General features: G+C 49.6%; 1 protein-coding gene across 1 annotated transcript in view; it reads right to left on the bottom strand.

The window, feature by feature from the left end:
* Positions 1-14,394: 14,394 nt before the first annotated feature.
* The window catches only part of CPNE6 (copine 6), a 30,147-nt gene continuing 23,625 nt past the window's right edge, over positions 14,395-20,916 (bottom strand). The window contains exons 10-17 of the mRNA XM_080979767.1: positions 20,216-20,275; positions 19,304-19,437; positions 19,174-19,228; positions 19,013-19,064; positions 18,120-18,253; positions 17,154-17,387; positions 16,213-16,386; positions 14,395-14,698 (exon numbers count right to left, since the gene is read on the bottom strand). Of these exons, the coding sequence (XP_080835893.1) occupies positions 16,264-16,386; positions 17,154-17,387; positions 18,120-18,253; positions 19,013-19,064; positions 19,174-19,228; positions 19,304-19,437; positions 20,216-20,275 (792 nt within the window). The 3' untranslated portion in view covers positions 14,395-14,698; positions 16,213-16,263. The remainder of the gene's footprint in view (positions 14,699-16,212; positions 16,387-17,153; positions 17,388-18,119; positions 18,254-19,012; positions 19,065-19,173; positions 19,229-19,303; positions 19,438-20,215; positions 20,276-20,916) is intronic.

The raw sequence follows: 20,916 nt of genomic DNA, 5'->3' as shown, positions 1-20,916 counted from the left end.
CGGCCCAGAAGGGGGAAATCAGAGACAGAAGATTTTCTGGTATGGATGGATTTTTAAAAATAATAAAAGGACCCTTTAAAAAAACAAAAGAAGGTAACAAAGAGTGTGGAGTTCTTTCAGTTTCTGCATGGTGCCTGTTTACGGCCTGTTGGCTGCTTTCTGAACATTTCGAAGAGAGAAGACTGTTCAGCGTTCCTGTACTTTACTCCCTTCTTGTGCTAAGACAATCAATGAGAGACTTTTCCCTTTTGCTCCCTGGCAATCTGATCTGGATACAATCCAATGGATAAAAGGCCCAGATGTGAAGAGACCTTGGCTCAAAGTCTGCCTAGCCGTGGTCTTATCACCTGGGCAAGTCGCATATGCCTCAGTTTCCACATCTGTACAATGGGATGCTAAGAATGTTGGGTGGGGTGGGCACTGGAGGGCTGTAGCTCAGTGGCCCAGCATCTGATTGCATGCAGAAGGTCCTGGGTTCAATCCCTGATTGGGAGAGAGAATCCTGCTGAGCTAGATAAACCAATGGCTTCACTTTGTGTAAGACAGCTTCCTGGCAAGTCGACTCTGCACGATGTTCACAAGCAAGGACTGCAAAAACGCCACGTATATTATTTCTCTTCTCCCTCTTAAAAAAAGTGCTGAATAAATGGCTGTGATTAATAATATAGTCAAAGCTCTACTGAAAGCATAGCTGGAAAAAACAACAGCCCACCTCCTGCGGGATGCTTCAGTTTTGCTGAGTTTTGTCCCTGGGGCCAAAGGAGATGATGAACCATAAGATGGGGTGCTGCCATAACTGAGCACAAGGTGGCGCCAGAGGACAAGCAAGCCCTAAAGGCTAGGAGATCCAAGGGCCAGAAAAAATAAAGTAAAATAAAATAATAAAATAAAATAAAATAAAATAAAATAAAATAAAATAAAATAAAATAAAATAAAATAAAATAATTATTCATACCCTGCCCATCTGGATGGGTTTTCCCAGCCACTCTGGGCGGCTTACAGCATATCTAAAAACATAATACAGTGGTACCTCGGGTTACATACGCTTCAGGTTAAATACGCTTACAGACTCCACTAACCCAGAAATATTACCTCAGGTTAAGAACTTTGCTTCAGGATGAGAACAGAAATCATGCGGCGGTGGCGCAGTGGCAACAGGAGACCCCATTAGCTAAAGTGGTGCTTCAGGTTAAGAACAGTTTCAGGTTAAGAACAGACCTCCGGAACGAATTAAGTACTTAACCCGAGGTACCACTGTAAAAACATCAAGTGTAAAATGAAAGGAGCCCCTGTTTTGCCACAGACACTGTGCCCCCCCACCTCCCTGCTTCCAGTCTTAGAGATGCAAAGGTTACAGAAGGAACTCTGCACATGCTCAGAAACATTTGTTCTGCGTTCCTGCCCTCCCATGTGAATTTGATTCATCACAGCCTCTAACCCAGAGCTTTTCAAACTGTGTGTCGTGACACATTAGTGTGTCGGCTGCAGTGTGCAGGTGTATCGCACAAACATTCCTTGTGCTCTTTCCAGGCTGGAAAAGGGTTAGTTTAACCTCTGGTTTGCTAGTAAAACTGAATTACTGTGTCAGAAAATGATGCAGCATGTCTAAAAAGTGTGTCACAACATGAAAAGTTTGGAAAGCTCTGCTCTAAACGCTTACGCTCTCATTCATTTGCACCTCATCAAGAGGAACAAACCACTCCAGTCCAGCCATCAGAGATAACTATTCATTCAGCGTTTTCTTGGTGAGCAAAATATTAACCGCATAGATTTTGGAGGCAATCGATGTGCCAACTCGCAAAGAAATGATACACGCATCACTTTGAACTTGTCACATCGTCAACTCAGATACCAAACTTGCTCGGGATAACTGATAAGGGAATGACCCTAGAGTTTTGTTTTATTTATTACTGATTCCAAGGCATCATGTAAAAAGCGAATGACAATTGACTATCGTGTACAGAATAGTGTGATTATGTTACTGTAAGTTTATTTTAAAGTAAAGGTAAAGGGACCCCTGACCATTAGGTCCAGTCGTGGCCGACTCTGGGGTTGCGGCGCTCATCTCGCTTTAGTGGCTGAGGGAGCCGGCATACAGCTTCCGGGTCATGTGGCCAGCATGACTAAGCCGCTTGTGGCGAACCAGAGCAGCGCACGGAAACGCCATTTACCTTCCCGCGAGAGCGGTACCTATTTATCTACTTGCACTTTGATATGCTTTCAAACTGCTAGGTTGGCAGGAGCAGGGACCGAGCAACGGGAGCTCGCCCCGTCGCAGGGATTCGAACCGCCGACCTTCTGATCGGCAAGTCCTAGGCTCTGTGGTTTAACCCACAGCGCCAGCCACATCCCTAAGTTTATTTTAGGTTTAGTTTATTAGGACAGCCTGAGTGGGTTTTTTCCTCACGTGGTAGTGACTTCAGTTTATTTCAGCACGTGATGAATTCTGAATTAGATATATACAGGGGCACCAAAATCTTTTAAGTGCTCAAGGCCTCTAAAGGTCTTAATCTGCCCCGGGCGCCACAACGGGAAGCCCAGAAGACCTGAACACAGCAGCCTTCTCCCATCTTGCAGTTCCCAACAACTCATCAACTCCCTTCCCTATTCCTTTCCTGAGAGACGGCAGTTGGGGACACCCCCAATTATTATTTTTTGTTCCCGGAAACATCTGCTAGGAGGCTGGGCTGCAGATGGATGCATAATAGGCTGTTGCCTCTGTGTGGCGCCCCCTGCTGGGTAAATGTCCCCCCTCTCAGGAGGATGACACAAAGACCGCCTGCCAGCCTGGTTCCTGGCAGCTCTGTAATTAGACCCCAAAGCCACGGATCTCAGATCAGCCTGGCAGAACCGCTGCAAAAGTTGGCTGCTGTCCTGAGCCCTGCCGTCTCCTTGGCACTTTTGGCCCACATGATCCGTAGCCTTCCTTGACCCCAAGGATTGCTTTCCTCCATTGCCTTCCTCCTTCCCCTCCACAAAAATTATGACTAAACTGCGATTAAAAATATGAGGTATTGGTGGAGGGCGAAGGTATTTGCGCACAATGATACCCCAGACTGGGGGCATGCTGGATGTAAATTGGGTCAGGGTTTACCCCACCCTTCCAGGCCTGGGATTCTGGCAAAGGATGCTGTGATGTGATCTGAACTGGCTTTGCAACCCGGGTGCAAATGAGCTCTGCCTTAAGTGCTAAGGGATCGTGCCCATGCACGCTCGCTTCAGAAACCGAAAGCTCCCCAGCAAGGATTCAAAGCAGCGCCTGTGGGGGCAAGGCTGTGATTCTCGAATGGTGGTGGTGAGGAAGAAAAGCAGCCTGCACGTGCTCAGAGGCACTTTGTTTATTGCTTCCAGAAGAGCCCATCTAGTCCAGCATTCTGTTCTCACAGCAGCCGACTTGATGCCGGCCAGCAGGCAGGAGCCCTCTCACTTAACCCAGGCCTCGGCACATTAAAAAACAAAATGGTTGGTTAGATTTTCAGGGGCACCGAATTCCCCTCAAGGGTGTCATCCCTTTTCCCAAAGATGCCAACACTCTCCAGGCTTGCTCTAGTGTAGAGGCTGGCTGGCCACTATGAGAACTGATAAAGGTAAAGGTAAAGGGATCCCTGACCATTAGGTCCAGTCATGGCCGACTCTGGGGTTGCGGCGCTCATCTCGCTTTATTGGCCGAGGGAGCCAGCGTACAGCTTCCAGGTCATGTGGCCAGCATGACTAAGCCGCTTCTGGTGAACCAGAGCAGCACACAGAAACGCCGTTTACCTTCCCGCCGGAGCGGTACCTATTTATCTACTTGCACTTTGACGTGCTTTCGAACTGCTAGGTTGGCAGGAGCAGGGACCGAGCAACGGGAGCTCATCCCGTCGCAGGGATTCGAACCGCCAATCTTCTGATCGGCAAGTCCTAGGCTCTGTGGTTTAACCCACAGCGCCACCCGCGTCCCTGTGAGAACTGGATTCTGGACTAAAAGGCCTGATCCTGTGAGCTCTTCTTCGTTCTTATATCCACAGCCCATCATTCCAATCATACCCAATCGGCTCTTGGCTTCAACACCCCGAATAACAGAAAAAAGGGGGAAGATTACGGCGAAGATCCTTAGATTGCTTCTAAACACGACTGCTGAATGGATCCTCAGCGTTCAAAGGCACTCTATCCCCGATTACCAGTTGCTGGCAGGTCAGGCAAGTGGAGCGGTATTTTGTTTTTTACTTCCCGGCCCTGCTTGTGGGTTCTCCAAGTGTCTGATGCCCAGTGGGCAGAATGAATGGGCAGAGGGGGGGGGCACCTCCATACGCTTAGCTCTGCAGATAAGTTTCCCAAGGTCTTTTGCCCTGACCCCCTGCCAGTATCTCAGCTCTGCTATCACCCACCCCAGGAACCCGGCCGAGAGCTGTTGTGAAATTTGCTTTCTGCTTGCAAAGCTGGCCTGTGCCCAAGGCTGGCACCCTGCCCGGGCTTTTTCTCGTCGGAAAAGGGGGTGAAAGTGCTGTTCTCGGTAGCCACCCTGTCGCCAGCAATCCCATATTTGCCCTTTCTCCTCTTAATGAATATCCCTGTAATTAATATCTCTGCTCCCCACCTCCTCCCCTCTCCAGCAGCCCCTGGGGCGGCTGTTTTTAGGACATGATGGCATCGAGGTAGGAGAACAGATGACTGCATTACACATCATCTACGAGGCCTTGAGAAAGAGATAGGGAAGGAATGCACACTCTGTTTCTCCCTCGAGTCTCTCCTTCTGTTGAAAGTGGGAGAGATTGTGTTTTTGTTTTGCTTCTTCAAATTCCTACTGACAGTGTCCCAAATACAGAGCTTCCCCCAGCGGATGGGGGGCAGGCGTGGGCGGCTATCTGGCACGCTGATCGAGGAGGAAGAAAAGAGCTCTCGCTGCAGAGCCGACGTTTAAATTGTTCTGAAAAGGGCGAGGGAAGCGACAACCGCATCTATCTGGGAGACACCCCTCACTAAAAAGCCTTCATGGAATTGTAGCTTTGGAAGGGGCACCAGGGTCATCTAGTCTCACCCCCTGCAATGCGGGGTGAATCCCATAACCCTGGGATTAAGAGATTGTGCTCTGCCAACCAGAGCTATTCAAACTCTTTATCACTTTATCATTAAAAAGGATGTCACAGAGAACAGAATATAATCCAAGACCCAGAATATATAGTAGTTTGGGCAGACTGAAGGAAAAATCTGGGTTTTGGTTTTCCATGCTTCTGGTCCTCATTATTATTGCATTTTCTCCCACCTTTTTCTCCAAGGAGCTTGGCGGCGTATGTGGTTCTCCCCTTCATTTTGTCCTCACAACAGCTCTATGAGGTAGGTTAAGCTGAGCAGGAGTGTGTGGCCCAAGAGTCACCCAGAGAGCTTCATGTCCGAGTGAGGATTTGAACCCTGGTCTCCCGGGTCCTCGTCCAACACTCTTAACTGCTACAGCACACTGGTGTCACTGTAGTTAATTCCTACAGAAAGAGGTCTTTCTGCCCCCAGGGTGCCAAATCCTCCGGCCGCGAGGCTGTGTGAAGAGTCAGCGACGAGGGAATTGCACTCTGTGCGCGGTCAGAAGCACTCATTGCTGCTTCCGAGCGTGGACATGCAGAACAGGCTCTTAGGCTGAATTCTGCAAGGGGGAGCAAAAGGAAAGCTGATGGTTGCAAAATCACCAGCAGGATGCACCACACTTTATTAAGGTTAAATTTAAGCTCTGCAGAGTATGGAATGCACAAGTGTCAGCTGCACAATTGTGTATCGGAGCCGCAGTTACCCTTACTTCTCCTTCTTCTGGCACCCCACCTGCACCCTTCATTTCCCTCCAATGACCACAGTGCAGCCTAGTAGTGGCTGCCTTTTATCTCGTGGTGACAACCCTAAGAGGCGGGTTAGGCAGGAGGAGACCACGACCGGCCTGAGAGAACCCAGCGAGCCTGACGCCTAGTGGAGGCTGACTCCCGTGCGAATCTGCCTTGGGGTTCCCTTCTTCACTGGCTGCAATGCGGTATCCATCAGGCAGCCGCTCTGAGCATCCTGCCACGGCGCCACTTTCCGCTTCCTCCTCAATTACTTTCCCCGCCACAATCTGAGGCTTCTTCTATAGAGCAAGGCGGCCAACTGAGTTCCCTCCAAGTCCCAGGACATCTTGCTATACTGTTCCCATTGTGCTGGTCCAAAGGGACGGTTGTGCCAGGCTAGCAAGAGGTGGGTGGGGAAGGTGCCAGGGCAGGGAGCTCATCAGCCTGCCAGGATTTGCTCCCTAGGCATCTCTCTGGTACCTGTTGCAGAAATTTATGTATAGGTTGGGGGGGGGGGGTTGCCCCTCCAGCAGATATCATGCACGTGCAGCCCTCTACCAAAACCAGCACAATCGCTTTTGTGACTTTGGTGATTTGTCCCCACAAAACACTTCATCACAGTTTCTTCCTGTCTGTTCAAAGGGCTTTGCTGCACGATACCAAATGTAAGAATTCACTGATAAATGCATCTATGTACTGGCTCACTGGGAAAACTTCAGAAATTCATATAGACATGTGAGCTCAGCTGCTCAGCAGTCCCTCTGCCTGAGTGATAATTCCTGGCATCCTGATACCTGAGTGCCAGACAGGTAGCCATTCCAGAAATAACAAACCCAGATGAAGACAAAAGGGTGTGATGAACTTGGCTGGGAAACAGGGATGTGTAAAGATCTTTTTTGTTACACTTGATGGGTGTTTGGTGGAGGGCAAGGGGAACCATGGGGCAGGGTCCAGGATGCTCAGATTACGGCCACCAGACCTCCCCTTTCATGATGTAACCGTGATGAATGAGTGATGTAGTTTGGGGGGGGGGTGTAACATGGGTATTAGCAGCTAATAAAAGTTTGGGGGCTTTTTTGTTCATGGCTTCCATCTTGTTCCACCTGGTGGCAGGTGGGAGTCCTGTCGCAACAGTCTTCAATCAAGACCAAGCCTACTGGCTGCTGTTTTGCTCTGGTATTCCTGGCTGGTGTCCTTGTTTTTTTGTCCAAGGGAGCCTTCAGATTTCTCCGTGTTAACGTACCCAAGGTGGGTCAGAGGATACGGCAACCTGTGGTTGCCTAGCAACCATGGAGCTCACCCCCCCATGCCTTTTCTCACTGCCCAGCAAAGCAGCCAGGAGAGCCAGAGGCTTGCATCACTAACTAGGCCCAAGCGGTTGCCTAGCAACCAGGCCTAACTTCTCCCTTTCTCCCAGAACTGCTACAATTCTCAGAGCGGTTTAACAATCCCTCTTAACAGGGAATTGTGGGAACTGTAGTTCTCTTGAGGGCAATATGGGACTCCTTTCAACTCTCAGCACCCTTAACAAACTGCAACTCCCATATTTTGGGGGGGGGGGGACCATGATTTTTCCAAGTAGTATCAAAGTGCTTTAAATGCACCTTAATTTGTGCCCAGTCACAGCCCTGGAATTGATTTTCAACACAGACACTAGTTCATATGAAAGCAATTAACATAACTACGCTGACTAAGCACACACACAGTGTTTCCTTTCGATTCTGCAGAGAGCAGGGCTTTAGGGCTGGCGTTCTACCTTCCAGGAAAGCTTGGACCGGCTGATGCTTCTCTCCACTGAAAAATGAAACAACGCTGGAGGATGCGCAGGCAGGGAGATTTAGGATCTCTGAGTTCCCAAATATCAGACTTGGTCACAAACAGCGCTGGAGCATAATTAAAAATTCCACAGCTGCAAGAATTCATAATGCCATCTGAGAGACGCAGACGCAAGCAATATATGTGATGATACCAAAGGAAGTGGGGGGGATACTACTTTTGCATCTGAGATCTGGGGCTGACACAGCAATACCCCCCCATGCAAATCTTCTGATAATAACGGCTCCAGCAAGCAGGTGTGATTTCACAGTAGCACGCACGCACACACACTTGGAAACATTAGGGAGAAAAATCGATATTATTTATGAATCGCCGAGAGCAAAATGGGAATCGTTGAAGGCCCTGTGCACAGAGAAAGCCATCAGTGATAAATATCTTAGCAAGGTGTTGGGCGGGGGGAATAGAAATGGCCTGCCATCAAGGCAAAATGAGACTCAGAAACTTAGTTTTCCTGTAAACAGAAAAGCTGGCCTGTGCATGCAAGTGGGAGAGTTTTGTTCTGCTCCTGTGAAAGTTACTTCAGAAAATGGACCCTACAGCGGCTCCTGCCATTTAGTGATTGGTTGGGGGTGGTGGAATATGTTATGTACTGAAGTTATCACCCTGGGCCAGCGGGGGGATTCTGTAAATAGTTTTCGCTCAGGTCCACATATGCAAATAAGGGATTGGAAGTGGCGTTCAGTGATTGGATAGTTACAGAAAGTTGTTACTGTTGCTTTGTAGCTGAGCTCTATATAAGCAGGCTGGCTGAACCCTTCAGTTCAGTTCTGTTCTGGCCTGTGACTAAACAAGAGCTGCCTGCAGAATCGCTGTGTCGTCTGATACGTTCACCCACAACTTAACAAAATAAAATACCCCTCATTCCATTCCGCCGCCCCCCTCGGTAATCCAGGTCCGCTCCCCCCCCCCCCCCAATTCCACATTTCCTAACTTTGGAGAACCCTTCCCATCCCTGTTCATTTGTCTGCTGACAAACTCCTGCATCCTGCAAAGGATTATGGGAAGCACAGAATGGCAACCATCCTAGAATATACCTGGTCTTCAAACATCAGTTTTATACCAGTTTAAGCATCACGGCTCCCCCAAGAAATTGTGGGGAATTGTGAGAATCCTCTGCGGGGTGACATTTGAAACTGGGATGGCGATGGGAAGGGGTACGGTATCCATAGCTGCAACCATTTACACTGGGCATGTTGGGTCGACTTGAGAGTAATAAGTGTGCCTTCTGGGAGGGGAGGCATGGGAGATGTGTTGGCAAACTGATTTGGAAGGTGGCTTCTCCGCCATGGCTGATCTCACGCTAAGGAAGCAAGGAGAGGCTTCTGAGGCACTCTGGGGTTCCTGTGAACACAGTTCAGGAACCGCTAATCAAATTGGTACCGTTCCTTGATGTACTTTGCAAGACAACAGCTTGATAAACGCTGACCTCTTAAGCCTCAAGGAATTTTCGAAAGCAATTCTGGCGGAGAGCAGGACCAGGGTAGGAAGCTTCCATGTAATCACCGCGTAGCCTGGGGACTCCGATTTGGCTGAGGCGGCCGGTTCTTGCAGCGCACTCAGCACAACAGCAAATCCAATCTGCCCGTGCGCTCCACATCACGAGAAAGCGTCTGCAGAGCAAACCACTCCTGCTGCCTTGTATCTGTGAGCTGGCTCGAGTCAGCACCTGCCAGATTTCAGAGCTGGAGTGGATATGGCACCTACAGAAGGTGTACATGGCACAAACCTGCAGTTTGCTAAACGGCAAAGACTGCTTCTGAGCATGTGCGAAGGGTACTTCTGAGTAAGTAGGGCGGCTGCTGTGCATAAATGCTTAAGGTTGGGGAAAGGGGTCAACACCAGCAGTTTAAAGCACACCCGATGCACGCATAAGTTACAGGGAACCAGGCAGAGGGCCTTCTCGGTAGTGGCGCCCTCCCTGTGGAACGCCGTCCCACCAGATGTCAAAGAGAACAATTACCAGACTTTTAGAAGGCATCTGAAGGCAGCCCTGCTTAGGGAAGCTTTTAATGTTTGATGTATTACAGTATTTTAATATTTTTTTTGGGAAGCCGCCCAGAGTGGCTGGGGAAGCCCAGCCAGATGGGCGGGGTATAAATAATAAATTATTATTACTATTATTATTATTATTATTATTATTAAGCACTTTGCTTCCCCCAAAGAATTCTGGGAACTGTAGTTTTCTCCCCACAGAACCACAATTTGCAGTATCCTTAACAAACGACAGCTCCCAGGATTCTTTGGGGAAAATAATGTGCTTTGAATGGATGGTGTAGAACTGCCCCATTTGTAATGGGTCATATGGATGGATGGACATGACAAACTTAAGTCCATTAGTTTTATTGGGTCTACTCTGATTATGGTTTCAACCCAGCGGGTTCTTTTTAAGTAACAGGACCTGATGTATTCAGAAACCATTCCACGGCCGGCTTCCATTCCCGAAACAGCCTCAGCGCCAGGAGAACAACTACGTATCACCACCAGATTAATAGGGTTTCTCAGAGGTTACCACAAATGAAAGACGTGGGAACACCGCAATGGAAGGAAGCCATGCCAGGAGACTCATCACGGCCCAGCTTGGGAAACAGGGCCTCGGAAGAAGAAAGCAAATGTCGTCTTTGCCTCCTTTTAAATAAATTAATTCCCAGCTGGTTGCACAGTGAGGAGGCCTCACTCTGCACATGCTCAGAGGTAAGGCCATTTTGATTAATACTTTGACAAGTATACTTCAACAAATAATAATAATAATAACAATTTATTCTACCCCACCCATCTGGCTGGGTTTCCCCAGCCACTCTGGGCAGCTCCCATTCGAATATTAAAATACAGCATTAAACATTAAAAACTTCCCTAAACAGGGCTGCCTTCAGATGTCTTTTAAAAGTAGGATAGTGGATTATTTCCTTCACATCTGAAGGGAGATCGTTCCACAGGGTGGGTGCCACCACCAAAAAGGCCCTCTGCCTGGTTCCCTGTAACTTCGCTTCTCGCAATGAGGGAACTGCCAGAAGGCCCTCGGAGCTGGACCTCAGTGTCCGGGCTGAACGATGGGGGTGGAGACGCTCCTTCAGGTATACTGAGCCTTTGAGGCTGTTTAGGGCTTTAAAGGTCAGCACCAAAACTTTGAATTGTGCTTGGAAACGTACTGGGAGCCAATGCAGGTCTCTTAGGACCAGTGTAACATGGTCCTGGCGGCCGCTCCCAGTCACCAGTCTAGCTGCCACATTTGAACATGCCTTGTCGACCACTTTGATCAGCGGAACAGACACTTTTACAAGCGCCATATCACCTGCAAGGAACCAGTCTTTTAGTTTGGCAGCACCTCTGAACCTCCCTGCCTCTGCTGTCCAGTTTTTGACATCTGCTGAAACCTTTTCTGCTTATGCGATCTTTTATTACATATGATTGTTCTTACTCTGTTGCCTATATCCATATCCTGATAATATCATCATGCCTCCTTGTTTTTCAAGCCTGTTGATTTTATTGGAATACATTTTTTTTTTTACTCTTTTATGTGTGTGACATGAGAGAGGGCCTTTTCTGCAGTGGCCCCCAGATTGTGGAATTCTCCCTCAGGAGAGGTTAGACTGGCTCCCTCTTTATCCGCTGGCAGGATAAGACCTTCTTGTTCAGACTTTGCCAGGGGGCAATTTTAGTTGATGGAAGATCAAACAGTTCCTTAGAGTTGCCCCTTTCACCGCCCCCCTCCATCCCAGCATTGGGAACGATGAACCTGACAATTTCAGTTTCTTTCAATTTCTCACTTTGCCATTTTTGAGTCCTCCAACTCGGTTTGCAAGGTGTATTCTTAAAAAGTCCTTGTGAAAATCCATCAGGATCTTAGATGTGTGTTTGCATGCTATTGTCCATAACACGTGCATTTTTGCAAAGCGATTTCCATGAATGCAGTGCATTTTCACTAGTACAGTGGTACCTTGGTTCTCAAACATAATCCGTCCGACTCCCAAAACGGTTCGAAAACCAAGGCGCGGCTTCCGATTGGCTGCAGGAGCTTCCTGCACTCAATTGGAAGTCGAGGAAGTTGCGTCGGACGTTCGGCTTCCGAAAAACATTCACAAACTGGAACACTCACTTCCGGGTTTGTGGCATTTGGGAGCCGATTTGTTCAACAACTAAGCCATTCGGGAACCCAGGTACCGCTGTAATACATTTTAATGCGTCACTGGCCTGGCATATATGTGCATTTTTGCACACGTTGAAGAAATGCATTGCAAAATTCAGAGAAGTGCAAAGGTCAAAAGACGGTTGTGGTTTGGTTCTCGGGTGGTTTCGCAGAGTCATAGAAGGGTGGGGTTGGAAGGGACGCCCCCCCCCAAATAATCTAGTCCAACCCCCTGCAGTGCATAGCTAAAGAATTCCTGACGTATGGTCATCTAACATCTGTTTAAAAACCTCTAAGGAGAGAGAGCCCCCCACTTTTCTGAGGGGGTCTGTTCCACTTTCAAATGGCTCTTTCCACTGGAAAATTCTTTCTAATGTACAGTCGGAATCTTCTTTCACGGAATTTGAATCCGTTGGTTTAGGTCCTACCCCACGGAGCAAGCAGAGAGTGTGAAATAGATAGGTTCACCTTCAAATGTGAACTTAATCCAATTTCTCCCCCGCAATTCTATCCTAGGGAATCTCCCACCCAGATTATTGTGGCCCCGGGCTATCACTGGGAAAGTTCTGCAGCCAGCCTCCTCCATTTATCAGCATTGCGTGACTGCGCTCAAAACAGCCAGCTCCAAGAGCCGCATATGCAGTTGGGCGCTCTGCGTAAATAAGTAAAGGCAAGTGTTTTCCGGGCCCCTCACTTTGCAGAGAATTGCTGCTTATCAAGGGAGAAGCAACTTAGCAAAGGAGGTTGCAGGCATCCACTCCTCGCCCCATTTCTGGATTTTTATGCAAGCGAACTTAGCATCTTCTAATGCACGCTCCATCGTGGCTCTCGGGGGAGGAAATATGAAAAAGCAGGCATAAATTCTTTATGGCATACAGGAAACCGAGGCTCCGAAAGACACAGTGCTGCCCCAATGTTTACTTTCTTGCCATAGGCCTCAGCTCACCCCGGGCGAAGCGCTCTCTGTTGAATTTCTGTCTGCTGCGCAGCTGTTCAAAGCCAGAGGGCAATTTCAGCAGCCGGGGCTCCAGCATGACCTGTAAGCCGCTGTGTCCTTTGATGGGCCACGGGGAACAGATTGGTCGTGCTTCCTTGTTTAGTGGTCTGGCTAAGGCACTCTGTGCATGCTCAGAGGCACCCTTCACAAATTTCCTGGCTGAGTCTGGCCTGGATCAGCAGTTTATAAAACGAGACGTGGTGCAAGAGAGAGAGAGAAAAGAGTTTTCCTCCTGCAGCACAAGAATAATAATAATAATAATAATAAATTTTATTTATATCCCGCCCTCCCCAACCGAAGCCGGGCTCAGGGCGGCTAACAACACTAAAATAGTGCAACGTTATAAAAACATCAAAGAATTAATTAAAATCAAAATTGATGGCAACCATAAACTAAAGTATTGTAAAGATTGCCAAAGGAGGGAGTCAGGCTGCGCCCTGACCAAAGGCCTGGTGGAACAGCTCTGTCTTGCAGGCCCTGCGGAAAGATGTCAAGTCCTGAAGGGCCCTTGTCTCTTGTGACAGAGCGTTCCACCAGGATGGAGCCGCAGCCGAAAAAGCCCTGGCTCTAGTTGAGGCCAGCCTAACCTCTCTGAGGCCTGGGACCTTCAAGATGTTTTTATTTGAAGACCGTAAGTTCCTCTGTGGGGCATACCAGGAGAATCTAATTAATTAATGCTAAGCCATTGTTTCTACCTCTTAATAGGTTTATTTCCCCTATTTACAACCCCTGATGGTGCCTATAGGGTGCTCTCTCTCCCTCCCAGCCCCCCATCTCCCGTCTGGGTCCAGATCCCAATATGGTTTGCTTAGCACATCTCCTCTGAGATCACTGCCTGCCTCCGGAACAAAGGCATGCGCTCCTGCCAAATGCCAGGAAATGGGATTGCCAACATTCGCTGGCCAATATCAATAATCTCTCCACTAAATTAAATTTCACTCTGTTTTCGTTTTATGTTGCATGCATTATTTTGCAGAATCAGGGACCCTCGAGGGTCATCTAATGTTTGAAGTTTTATTCTGTTTCTAGTGTTCTGTTGAGAGCCGCCTGGAGTGGCTGGGGAAACCCAAGCCAGATGGGCGGGGGTATAAATATTATTATTATTATTAGCTGAACCTGTCACAATGCAGGAATCACGGCTAAGGAATCCCTGACCTGTTTAAAGATCTCCACTGAAGGAGAGCTGCTGGCTGTAACTGCCTTTGAGTTCACTCTTTGCAAGAAGGAAAGAAAGCCGACGAATGATTCTAATCAATAAAAAAAATATGAATGTTCACCGCTGCGAAAACAGGCGCCGACCGTCTCCCGTTTTTCTAGACTTTCGCGAGAGATTAGAGGAGGAGAGAAGAAGGAGGGGGAAAGAAGAGAGCCCAGTTTTTGGGGGGGAGACAAGCTAGTGAAGCTGAGGCTCCAATACTTTGGCCACCTCATGAGCAGAGAAGACTCCCTGGAAGAGATCCTGATGTTGGGAAAGATGGAGGGCACAAGGAGAAGGGGACGACGGAGGACGAGATGGTTGGACAGTGTTCTCGAAGCTACCAGCATGAGTTTGACCAAACTGCGGGAGGCAGTGGAAGACATAAGTGCCTGGCGTGCTCTGGTCCAGGGGGTCACGAAGAGTCGGACATGACTAAACGACTAAACAACAACAAAGCTGTGTTCAAGAGAGCTGGTTTATTAAAGGAGATGGGAGTCACAGTCGCAGGCTTATCTGGGGTGAGGATCTGTGAGGGGGTGGGAGGAAGATGGGGAACAGCTGGGAACGTCTGGATGGAATGCAGTTCCCGCTGCCGTCCTGAGTCGTGGGTGGAGGCCCAAGGCGAGGCGAAGTGCGCGCTCTCTCTCTCTCTTTCTCTCTTTCTCTCTCTTCCCCACCAGAAGAGGCAGAGGGGAGGGTGGGAGGGCGCCTACAGGACCGAGGGCTGGAAGACAAAGGTGTGGGGAAAGAGAAACAGGCACCTGCGCAGAGAAAGAGAGGAGGGGAAGAAAGGAGAGAATCTGTCAGCCCAGGTGAGCGCATGTCTGCGCGCATGTCTCAAAAAAGGGGGCCCACGTTATAGCTACCCCCTCCAGGGGGCAGGTCCAGGTTTCAGGGAGTCTTCAGCTGGAGGGGACATACAGTAGGCCCCCTTTTCCATGGGTGCCCTCCTGCCTGCGGACACCATTTTGCGCCCCCTCCCCAGCGCTTCGTTCTGAGGCATTGTGGGAAAATACGCTGCCCCACTTCCACCAGCGGCCATGATTGCCGCAGGATGGCCCGTTGTTTGCATCAGAGGCATCATGTATGCAAGTAGAAACAGGGGATGACGAAACAGCCCACCCATCTCTAGAACTCGCCTCCCGTCTGGCGTTCCAGTCGTCCGCCAACTGATAGCGGTCCCCAATTCAAAGGCAGCCATCTTGGGACATACCTGCCATTTTGTCACCGCCTCCCCAAAGACCCTCTGGTTTTGATTGGTCAGGCTGATCTCCCACCCTTCCTCAAAGGAGAGCCGGCGCGGTGTAACGGATCGAGTAACGGGTTCAAATCTCCACTCAGCCACAATCATAGCTGTCAACGTTTCCCCTTTTTTAAGGGAAATTCCCTTATTCCGAATAGGATTCCTCGCAAGAAAAGGGAAAAGTTGACAGCTATGGCCACAACGCTCACTGGGTGTGGCCTTGGGCCAGTCACCGTCTCTTTAGCCTGACAGGGTTGTTGTGGGGCTGAAATGCGGAGGAGGAAAACCATGTACATGACCTCGAGATCCTTGGAAAAGATCCTAAAGGTAAAGGCAAAGGGACCCCTGACCGTTAGGTCCAGTCGCGGCCGACTCTGGGGTTGCGGCACTCATCTCGCTTTACTGGCCGAGGGAGCTGGTGTACAGCTTCCGGGTCATGTGGCCAGCAGGACCAAGCCGCTTCTGGCGAACCAGGGCAGCGCACAGAAACGCCGTTTACCTTCCCGCCAGAGTGGTATCTATGTATCTACTTGCACTTTGATGTGCTTTTGAACTGCTAGGTTGGCAGGAGCAGGGACCGAGCAACGGGAGCTCACCCCGTCGCGGGGATTCGAACCGCCGACCTTCTGATCAGCAAACCCTAGGCTCTGCGGTTTAGACCACAGCGCCACCCGCGTCCCTTATAATATAAATGTAAATGTAATAAATAAAATAAATGAGCTTGTGTAGTTGCTGCCTCATTCTCCACTCACTGCAAGCCTGCGAGGTAGTGTTCCTGGCTATAGGGGGGGGGGATTTGAACCCAGGACCCATCCACCACCACCACCACCCCGCTTGTTGAAATTCAAGTGCTTGGGCCCATTTTGTCATTTCACTGAATCTCATCTCTCAGCCCATCTGTGGATCAAAGCTTCCGTCGTCTTCTTCCTCCTGTCAACACCCTCCCACTCTCCCATCAATCTCCATCTTTCCCATGTCTCCCTTATCTCCATCTGCTTCCTGCCCCCGCACACCCCCTTTCGGGAAACTCACATTAAGGTGCTGGACAGACCATGCCCATGGGGGAAAAGGTGCGCGTGGGTCTCACTGGGGCAGAGGGGAAGAGGACCTCTGTGTTGCCGGGGCGATGCCTTTGCTGCCATAGTATTCCACCACCTGTTTGGGGACCTCAGCCAGAACACACTTGGCCAGAGCGTTGGGTGGAGCCTAGACAAGGAAAAAATATATTTAAAAATGCAGTCAAACCAACAACCTGTGCCTTGCTAGATAGGGCACACGACAGGGGCTGAAGCTCACAGAGTTTTCCTGCAAGTTTGCTACAGAGAACTCTGCGAGAGACACTCCCACTGGGCCCTGGCAGGCAGGTAAAGGTAAGGGACCCTGACAGATAAGTCCAGTCGCGAACAACTCTGGGGTTGCAGTGCTCATCTCGCTTTACTGGCCGAGGGAGCTGGTGTACAGCTTCCGGGTCACGTGGCCAGCATGACTAAGCCGCTTCTGGCGAACCAGAGCAGCACACGGAAACACCGTTTACCTTCCCGCCAGAGCGGTACCTATTTATCTACTTGCACTTTGACGTGCTTTCGAACTGCTAGGTTGGCAGGAGCAGGGACCGAGCAACGGGAGCTCACCCTGTCACAGGGATTCGAACCACCGACCTTCTGATCAGCAAGCCCTAGCTCTGTGGTTTAACCCACAGCGCCACCCGCTGTGAAATGCATAAGAAGTGGTTAAAACGGTGGATCATCAGAGGTGCTGATGGAAGTCTAAAAAGATTGTATAAGTGATAAGTTTTGTGGTACATTTTATAATGTATATGTTAAAATTAATAAAAAATATTATATATATAAAAAAAGCTATCTAGGTTGGTGGCTGTCACTGCCTCTTTTGGCAGCTAGTTCCATAGTCTAACCACGCAAAGAAGGACCTCTTTTTATATCTGCGTCCTGAAGTCTCCAGGGAGGCTCCCTCACCTTCTTGAATTCACGGAGTGGCACAAACTGGACAATGTCGCGGACGGCCCGGCCCTCGTCGGACTCCAGCATCCCGCGGTCCCCATTGAGCTCTCGCATGTCGGAGAAGTCGGCGTTGCCAATGCCCACGATGATGATGGAGAGGGGAAGGCGGGAGGCCCGGACCACGGCGTCACACGCCTCAGGCATGTCGCTCACCACGCCGTCTGTCAGAATCAGCAGCACACGGTACTTCTGCGGAGAGAGAGAGGTGACGGGGTTGGACCCAGGCCCAAACTCATCCAGAGCCTCCCCTGGGCTCCTTCCCTCTGCTCCAAATACAGTGGTACCTCAGGTTAAGAACTTAATTCGTTCCGGAGGTCCGTTCTTAACCTGAAAGTGTTCTTAACCTGAGGTACCACTTTAGCTAATGGGGCCTTCCGCTGCCACCATACCACCGCTGCGCCATTTCTGTTCTCATCCTGAAGCAAAGTTCTTAACCCGAGGTACTATTTCTGGGTTAGCAGAATATGTAACCTGAAGCGTCTGTAACCTGAGGTACCACTGTAAAGGTAAAGGACCCCTGGACGGTTAAGTCCAGTCCAAGGTGTCTATGGGGTTGTGGCGCTCATCTCGCTTTCAGGCCGAGGGAGCCGGCGTTTGTCCACAGACAGCTTTCCAGGTTGTGTGGCCAGCAGGACTAAACCGCCTCCGGCACAATGGGACACTGTGACGGAAACCAGAGCGCACAGAAACGCCGTTTACCTTCCTGCCTCAGAGGTATCTATTTATCTACTTCCACTGGCATGCTTTCGAACTGCTAGGTTGGCAGGAGCTGGGACAGAGCAACAGGAGCTCACCCCGTCACAGGGATTCGAACTGCCGACCTTCTGATTGGCAAGCCCAAGAGGCTCAGTGGTTTAGACCACAGCGCCGCCCGCATCCAAATATTCCTGCCCCAATGCCCCCCGGCGCATCTTCACGTACCGTTGGCAGCCCTGTTTTCTCCTCCTCAGCTGCAGGAGCTGCCACCTTGTTGATGATGGGGGCGACGTTGGTTGGGCCATAGAGCTGGATCTGGGGCAGGCAGCGTTTGTAGGCCTCAATCACGCCAGCGATCCCTGTGGGGGACGAATGGACAGGAAATTAAGGAGCTCAGGTGACAGAAATGCTTCTATACCACGAATGTGAGAACAGCCTGCTGGATCACCTAGTCCAGAATCCTTTTCTCATAGTGGCCAAACAGTGTTCAAAATTAACTAGGCACCAGGCGCATTATGCATTTGGCGCAGGTCCCAGACCCTCCAAGTGTCCCTATTTTCCAAGGACAGTCTGGATTTACAGAAGCCGTCCCAGTTTCTGATCTGATCCCAGAATGTCCCGCTTTTCCTTATGACGTCCCTATTTTCACTGGAGAAAATTATAGGCAGTTATCTGACCCCCGAGCCAAGGAGATATGTAACTATGCAACCTTTAGAAGACATCTGAAGGCAGCTCTGTAGAGGGAAGTTTCTTTTAATGTTTAATTATGTTTTTTTATATATGTTGGAAGCAGCCCACAGTGGCTGGGGCAACCGAGTCAGATCATGGGCGGGCATCAGGTTGGAAAACGATGGCCTATCCTCGCCCAAGTCTTTGCAACAGAGGCTCTGTACACGTGCTATGTTTAAAAGACTCCCCACAAAGGACCTGGGAACACCCCTGTTTTATTTCTTAAGGCCTCTAGAGCTTTCTTCCTCTCCAGTGTCAATCCATTCCTTCCCACACCCCGATCCCTCAAAAGCCCCAGGTTTTCAATCTCAACCTCTGCCCTAAAATATCCCCCTGTTGAGAAAGGCTATAAATCATCCGCCTTTCCTAAATGCATCTGAGCTTCGTACTTTCACATTCCGGGTTGTCCGGCTCAAAGTTGATGGCGAAATCGTGAGACACCTAGGAAAAGACAAAGGAGGAGGAAAAGGTCGCCGAGGGAGAACAGAAGAGGATGGATGACTCACCGCCAGCCCCGTCTAATCTGATCCCAGAATCCCCCGGGGTTTACCTCAAAGTCTGGAGGAATCCGTGCGCCGAAGCCAAACGCCGGGAACTGCTTGTCGCTGGAAGAGAAAAATCTGGGTCACCGAGGAACGAGCGGCATGCCTTCCTGCACGCGTGCAGAGTGCAAACGGTACCTGTCATAGTCCTGGCAGATCTCGCCCACGGAAGACAAGGTCTTCAGGTATTCGTTGGGCTCCTTGGGGTTGATGAAGTGCAGGGAGTGTTCGCTCCGCGGGTCTCCGTTGGAGGCTGTGAAGTCGATGGCCACCTGGGCGAGCGAGAAAGTAGAGTGGGGGGCACCGGGGTTACGGTGTCCTCTTGACAAAATCCGGGGTCGCACCCCCGTTTTGCCAACGAGCTCGCCGGGGGAGGTTTGAGACGGCCGCTCCCTAACCTGCGCTTCCCCTCACGTTACTTGATCAGAGAACAGCACCCCAAAATCCAGAGAAGTACAAAGAGAAGTGCAACATTGTCGATTTATGCAGCTCGGCTGCGGTGTAAATGGACACACAGATCCTGCGCTCTGGTGAACATTGTGCACGAAGATACACACAATGCACACTCATTGAAGGTAACTTGTGAAGGAACGCGCCTTACACCAAGGTAGATCTTCCCTGAGTTGTTCACCCCCTCTTGGCCCTCCTGAGGTCTTTTGCCCACTAATTCTCTTTTTCCTTTTCTTTTCTCTCCCCCCCCCCCATTTTTTTAACACTATAAACACATTTATATACAGTGGTATCTCAGGTTAAGTACTTAATTCGTTCCGGAGGTCCGTACTTAACCTGAAACTGTTCTTAACCTGAAGCACCACTTTAGCTAATGGGGCCTCCCGCTGCCACTGCGCATTTTCTGTTCTCACCCTGAAGCAAAGTTCTTAACCTGAAGCACTATTTCTGGGTTAGCGAAGTCTATAACCTAAAGCGTATGTAACCTGAGGTACCACTGTACATGTTTCCAAAATGCAAACAACAACAAAAAGACAAAAGGGGAAAAAATACTTTTCATAAACAATAATATTACCAAATTCATAATTCTCTTTTTCTTACCGTGAAGGAAATTTGTAAACCACCCATGATGTAATCCAGGAAGGTGTGAACTTTCTCCATCTGCAAAGGGGAAAGGGGGGAAAGGAATACTGTCAGCCATATTCAAATTCCCTCCATTTCTGGTGGCTCCCCACTCATACCCCTGAGGTTTGGTCAGTCTTCCCTAGGGACTCAGTATGGCAGATCCTGCCCTGTGGAACTCCCTGCCAGTAGAAGTTTTGCAGAAACTATCCTTGCTTTCTTTCAAGCATCTTCTGAAAAATATATCGTTTAGATGGGAGTGATGGAACCCCAAAGGTCCAGTTCCTTTGCCCTGCCGGGTGAAGCAATCCCCGGTTCTGCATTGAGGCTCCAGCAGCCGCCCACCCAAACAATAACCGGCAACTTGACTGATCTATTCCTGAAAACAGTTTTAGGAAGAGGGCAAGGTTTGCAATCACTCAGGTTCTCAAGAGCATCACCAAAGGCTTTAATCGCTTTGCACTAATTAAGCGCCTCCCAGCTTAAGAACTTCAAAGGCAATTGCCTGGTTTTTTTGGGGGGGGGAGTTGTTTTCGAATGCTCAATATTCCCTAGACCACATCCTCTGCATGCAAAAATTGGTTGAGTGGAGGCGACCAAGAGTGGGTCCGAAGGTCAAGAACAAGGGTCAGCAAACTTTTTCAGCAGGGGGCCGGTCCACTGTCCCTCAGACCTTGTGG

Source organism: Podarcis pityusensis (assembly GCF_964106645.2).
Source record: "Podarcis pityusensis genome assembly, chromosome: 13".
Lineage (NCBI taxonomy): Eukaryota > Metazoa > Chordata > Lepidosauria > Squamata > Lacertidae > Podarcis > Podarcis pityusensis.
Note: the sequence above shows the minus strand (reverse complement) of the source record. Positions and strands in the feature narration are given on the sequence as shown.